General features: G+C 35.6%; 1 protein-coding gene across 2 annotated transcripts; it reads right to left on the reverse strand.

Moving 5' to 3' along the window:
* On the reverse strand, window positions 1-1,921 carry LOC122061059 (GDSL esterase/lipase 7-like). Of its 2 annotated transcripts, none has more exons than XM_042624225.1 (5): window positions 1,650-1,921; window positions 1,200-1,330; window positions 786-1,034; window positions 454-706; window positions 1-342 (listed from the first exon to the last, which is right to left on the reverse strand). In XM_042624225.1, the coding sequence occupies exons 1-5, from the start codon at window positions 1,897-1,899 to the stop codon at window positions 131-133; spliced, it is 1,095 nt and encodes a 364-aa protein (XP_042480159.1). In that variant the 5' UTR covers window positions 1,900-1,921; the 3' UTR covers window positions 1-130. The 2 variants fall into 2 exon arrangements, with proteins under 2 accessions (XP_042480159.1, XP_042480160.1); XM_042624226.1 differs by having other exon boundaries at window positions 200-342; window positions 588-706.
* Window positions 1,922-4,646: the final 2,725 nt, after the last annotated feature.

Below are 4,646 nucleotides of genomic sequence, written 5' to 3' on the forward strand. Positions count from 1 at the left end.
TTTATTTTTGAAATGGCGACAAGAATATTTGATCATCCATGCTACTACAATGTATAGAGATCTCTAAAATATGCATAAATAGTCCCTTATCCCCCCACTCCCCTACATATACAAGTAGATAAGTAGTGCCTTAATGTTTGTGAGTCAGCTTCAGAATGTTTATTGGAGTACACCGGGTAGTACCGATGAAGCAACTAGTTGCAATCAACAAATTTGCCTGTTGAGATGGATGTACTGTATCCCAGAAGACATGTGAAGTCCTATTTACACAAGGTTGAACATCTTCCTGGCACCGAGGAGTTCCAGTCTCTATAACACAACATGGGCTTCTACTATTGAACCCTGCAACATTGGATTTCTAGTTACTTATAAACTATGAGAAGGAGATCAATAGATCAAGTATTGGAAGGCTTGATCATTAAAAAAAAAAGTTAATTAGTAGGAAAATCTGACCATATTTATAAGGGTTTTGGTTCAAGTCATAGGTCAATCCATAAAGGTCACCCAGAACAAAAGTTGAACCATTGAGGGTGTCACTTAGTTCTTGTAACATATTTGGAAGGCCTTTATTGTAGAAGGATACTAACTGATTTACATCCTCAGCACATCCACTTGTTAGGTTTCTGCGGTGTAATTCTGCTGGTGTACACCCAATAGCAGCAATATTGAATACCACAAACTTCCTGGCTCCTAATTTATAGAGATCCTGGAATTGTACAGCAATAATAGAGATTAAATTTAATCATAAATTCAAAATTCAAGGGTTAATGTGTTTATGTCTGTACCTGTAAACCTTTTTTGAGTTTTTTCAAGACGATGCCGGAAAATTGTGCCGGGCTATATAGGTGACTAGTATTGGAAAATTCTGGCTGGAGATAGTTTGCCAAATAGTCATTGTTGCCTATCTCTACCACAAAAATGGATTTGGATAAGTACTGCTGAAGCTCTTTCTTACTTCTAAAGTTCTTTGGCAAGTAATGGTTAACAGTCTCTTGGAAAAACTCAATCTGTTTCTGCAAATCCAAATTTGTTCCCTGCATGACAAACCCATAAGGTAAGATAAATAAGTTCTAGAAAATCTTCCTTTCTAAGAGCCTTACTACAGTAAACATTCAATGATTTTTTCTTGAATTTTAGATAAGTACTCCATGAACTTCACGTACATTGTGAATTTAAAACTAGGTAGCATAAGAACTTACTGTATATTTTCCTGATTCTTGGAGGATGCCAGCTGTTCCTGATGCATAGTTGATTCCAGAAATTGTTTTACTCTTTTGTGCCTTTGAAAGACCCAAGTATGGAGGAACTAAGGGTAAACCAAGATATTGAGCTGGTAATCAAAGTCACAAATCAATGAATATCTCATTTGAGAAAAGCTTGAAAAAACAGAAGAAAAGTGAGTAAGCTACAACTAGGATCACAAGACTAGTGTGAAAGGAAAGCAAAGTTCTAGGATCGGACTCTTCATAGAGTTCAGGGACCAGAGAGTGATCCTATGGTTGGGGTGACCTCGGAACACATGCCTAGATCTTTCCAATCTTGGGATCACTCTTTGATCTCTGGACTTTATGGAGAGGAATCCTATCCGAAATTCTAATCTTGTTGATATATCACTGCATAGTTTCATAACCGCCATTTACCAAACTTACCTAAAAAATCTGCAAAAGTGTTGCCATTAGTGAATCTGCCTGTTGGACCAGCTGGAAAGTCTATGCCATATGGTTTGTAATTCACTTTTGCAAATGTATTGAGGAGATTATTATTGCCACTATCTACAATAGAATCTCCAAATACATATAAGGCAGGAGCAAGAGGACTTGAGCAGTTTGCTAAGAAGAACTGAGGAAATAAGCAAAGTGAGATAAGTAGGAGGAACATAAGAAAGGTCATCTTGATCATGTTTTCTTGAATTCTATCTGTGATGGACTGCCAAATGAATTTTATAGGAAGTAGGAGAGACTAATTATATTTCTCCAACGAATAGTGTCCTTTGGTAGTTGAAATAAGGTTATAAAAATTAAATTGTATTTATGACTATGTGTTGAAAAAACACTTTACGGTGGCGAGTGAAGTCCAGAAAAACTCAAATCTTTCCATTTTTTCTTTTCTATGGGTATACTACTTTGGAATTCAAACCAAACATGTAATTCCCCGAAGAAACCAACACATATAGACTCTATTTGATTAAAAAAGGACTAACTTTTCCTTCACTAATGGTTGCCAATGGGACAATTCAGATGGGACCCCTCTCTCTCTCTCTCCACATCTCCCCCTTTTGGGGTCGCGATGGGCTATAAAGAATGGAAGTGGCCTTAGAAAAACACAATCTATTAAAAAAATTACTTGATTATAGATAAAATTTTTCCTCCGTCATTCTTAGTGATAGTTTGTGACTTTCTGTCACAACTACCATAATGGTAGGAGCTGTAAGCAAGCTTTGAAATCTTGATTCTTGGATCGGGTTTGGTTACACATAACCATATTAATCTGGATTTCCCTGGATCGGGTTGAAGGACTGATTTTACGTCTAATATTTTTTTCTTTAATTTTTTACCCTCAAGTTGTACGGGTGGAAGATATATATATATATATATATATACTAGTAAAAAGACACGTGCAAATGCACATGGGGTTAGTCTCCTACTTGAGATAAATTTTTTTTTTTACTGAGATATAGATGATATTGGATGCTGCTTTGGATTTCATATGAGTAAGGTAGGCTATAGTGACACATTTACCATTTCCCAATCGATCCCTGAACATCGACCCCTGCTATGTTCACTATCAAAGACGTCATTCCTTACTATTGCTATAGTAATATGCCAATTAATATTTCCGCGATATTCTCAAACGTATCTTGGATGTGGAGAGCATTATAAAAAATATTGTCATTTGCCCAGTATTGCGCTAAATAATAAGCATAGGTCTATATATGAAATGATGGGACAGATTATTAGAAAATAAAGTTTGATTACCCATTTAAGGAATTCCACACAACTTCATATTTTTTGTACGTTATTGTATTTAGCATCACCTGACCCTCCATTTGCATATTTTTTTTCTTTTTATCTTACTGTGCCTTCTGTTTATTTTAATGAACATACCACCAAACCTTTTTCCAAATTTTGGGGTTTAATGATTAGTTATGTTCTTTTTGCTCATTATATTTAGTTTTCTAATAGATTATATGTAAAATAGTATTTGAGTATATCGTCCGTGAAATGGACTTAGGAATTTCCCTAAAAGCGTTTGGAATGGATTTGGTCTTGTTTCACTTTATTAAAAAAAAAAAAAAAGAGTAAAAAACCCTGTTTATTATCTCAGTCCTCACCCCTTCCTTACTTATCATCTCTCCCCACTCCTTTCCTTCGAGCCCCACCCTCTCCCTGCCACCGGGCCCCTTTCCCACACCTCACTGTCCCTCTCCGTTTACACTCCCTGCCCAATGACATTACTCCATACTTTCTGTCTGAGAGCTCGTGTTTCTGCATCATGGGCATTTCCTGAGAAACCAAATTTCATATCAACACATAACAATTTCCCATTTAAAATCAAAATGGGGCCCAACCAACCAGATGCCTAAGGCTGCCAAAGCTCCTATCGGATAAGATCAGAAGATAATTATACCAAGGAAGGTTAGAAATAGCAACTCTTGGATCAAAAGGTCGATGGCTCAAAATAATGGCAAACCAGAGATTTTGCAAATCATAATTTGGACTTAAAATGATTTAACTCGTGCACCCATCGAGCAATGTTGTTATTCATGATCATCAAAGGGTTAGAGCGCGGGAAGAATTGCAAATCATGGTGAGGCACTAAAAAGCAAAAATTGAATTACATAGAAAATAAAAATACAAAAGAGATTCCTGAAAAAATAGATAGGTAAAGAGTAAAGTATGACCTTGCATGGAGATTCTCTCTTATGTGAAGTATTTGAAATTGAGAAGCATTGTGTTAGTGAATCTGTAGTTGCTCTTTTGTCTTCTCTTTAGTATATATAGTCAAGGGCTGCAAGGAAGGGAGAGAACTCTGTTATTTGCAAAACCTTTCATTTTCTCCGTTTAAGATTCCCTATTTTGCTTTTAATATTTGATTTTTTTTGGTAATTACAATTAAGGAAAGCAAAAGTAGATGGAAATAGATGAGATTGGTTTATGGTTATAATAATAACAAAATAAAGGGACAAATTAAAATCGAATGTTTGCACTTTTTCTACTAATGTTAGCACGGAAATTAAATATTTAGTTTCCATATAAAAAAGTAATAATAAAATATTTTTGAAAATAAAGCACACAACGGAACGCCAGCGATATGAGGGGTAACTACGAGGTGACATGGCAAGAGGAATTAAGGCTTTAATTACCGTAAAAAAAATGGCTAATGGAATAAGATACAAGTCACATGGCCATGGGCATGGTGGTGGGACCCATTACTCTCCTTAATTTAATATGGTAATCTTCACTAAAAGAAAGGCACTAAGAGATTTAACTTTTCATAACCATCGAAAAAAGGGTTAATGGAATAAGATACAAGTCACATGGACATGGGCATAGTGGTAGGACCCATTACACTCCTTAATTTAAGATGGTAATCTTCACTAAAAGAAAAGCATTAAGAGATTTATTTATTTCCTTTTAAACCTGCCT

This window comes from Macadamia integrifolia, chromosome 14, assembly GCF_013358625.1.
Source record: "Macadamia integrifolia cultivar HAES 741 chromosome 14, SCU_Mint_v3, whole genome shotgun sequence".
Lineage (NCBI taxonomy): Eukaryota > Viridiplantae > Streptophyta > Magnoliopsida > Proteales > Proteaceae > Macadamia > Macadamia integrifolia.

Excerpts from the sequence above, each read along its gene's own strand:
- LOC122061059 (XM_042624225.1), bottom strand. The coding sequence starts at position 1,899 with ATGATCAAGATGACCTTTCTTATGTTCCTCCTACTTATCTCACTTTGC. Across the intron at positions 1,331-1,649 it reads CACTTTTGCAGATTTTTTAG|CTCAATATCTTGGTTTACCC; the intron begins GTAAGTTTGGTA and ends TTTGATTACCAG. Across the intron at positions 707-785 it reads AACTCAAAAAAGGTTTACAG|GATCTCTATAAATTAGGAGC; the intron begins GTACAGACATAA and ends GTACAATTCCAG.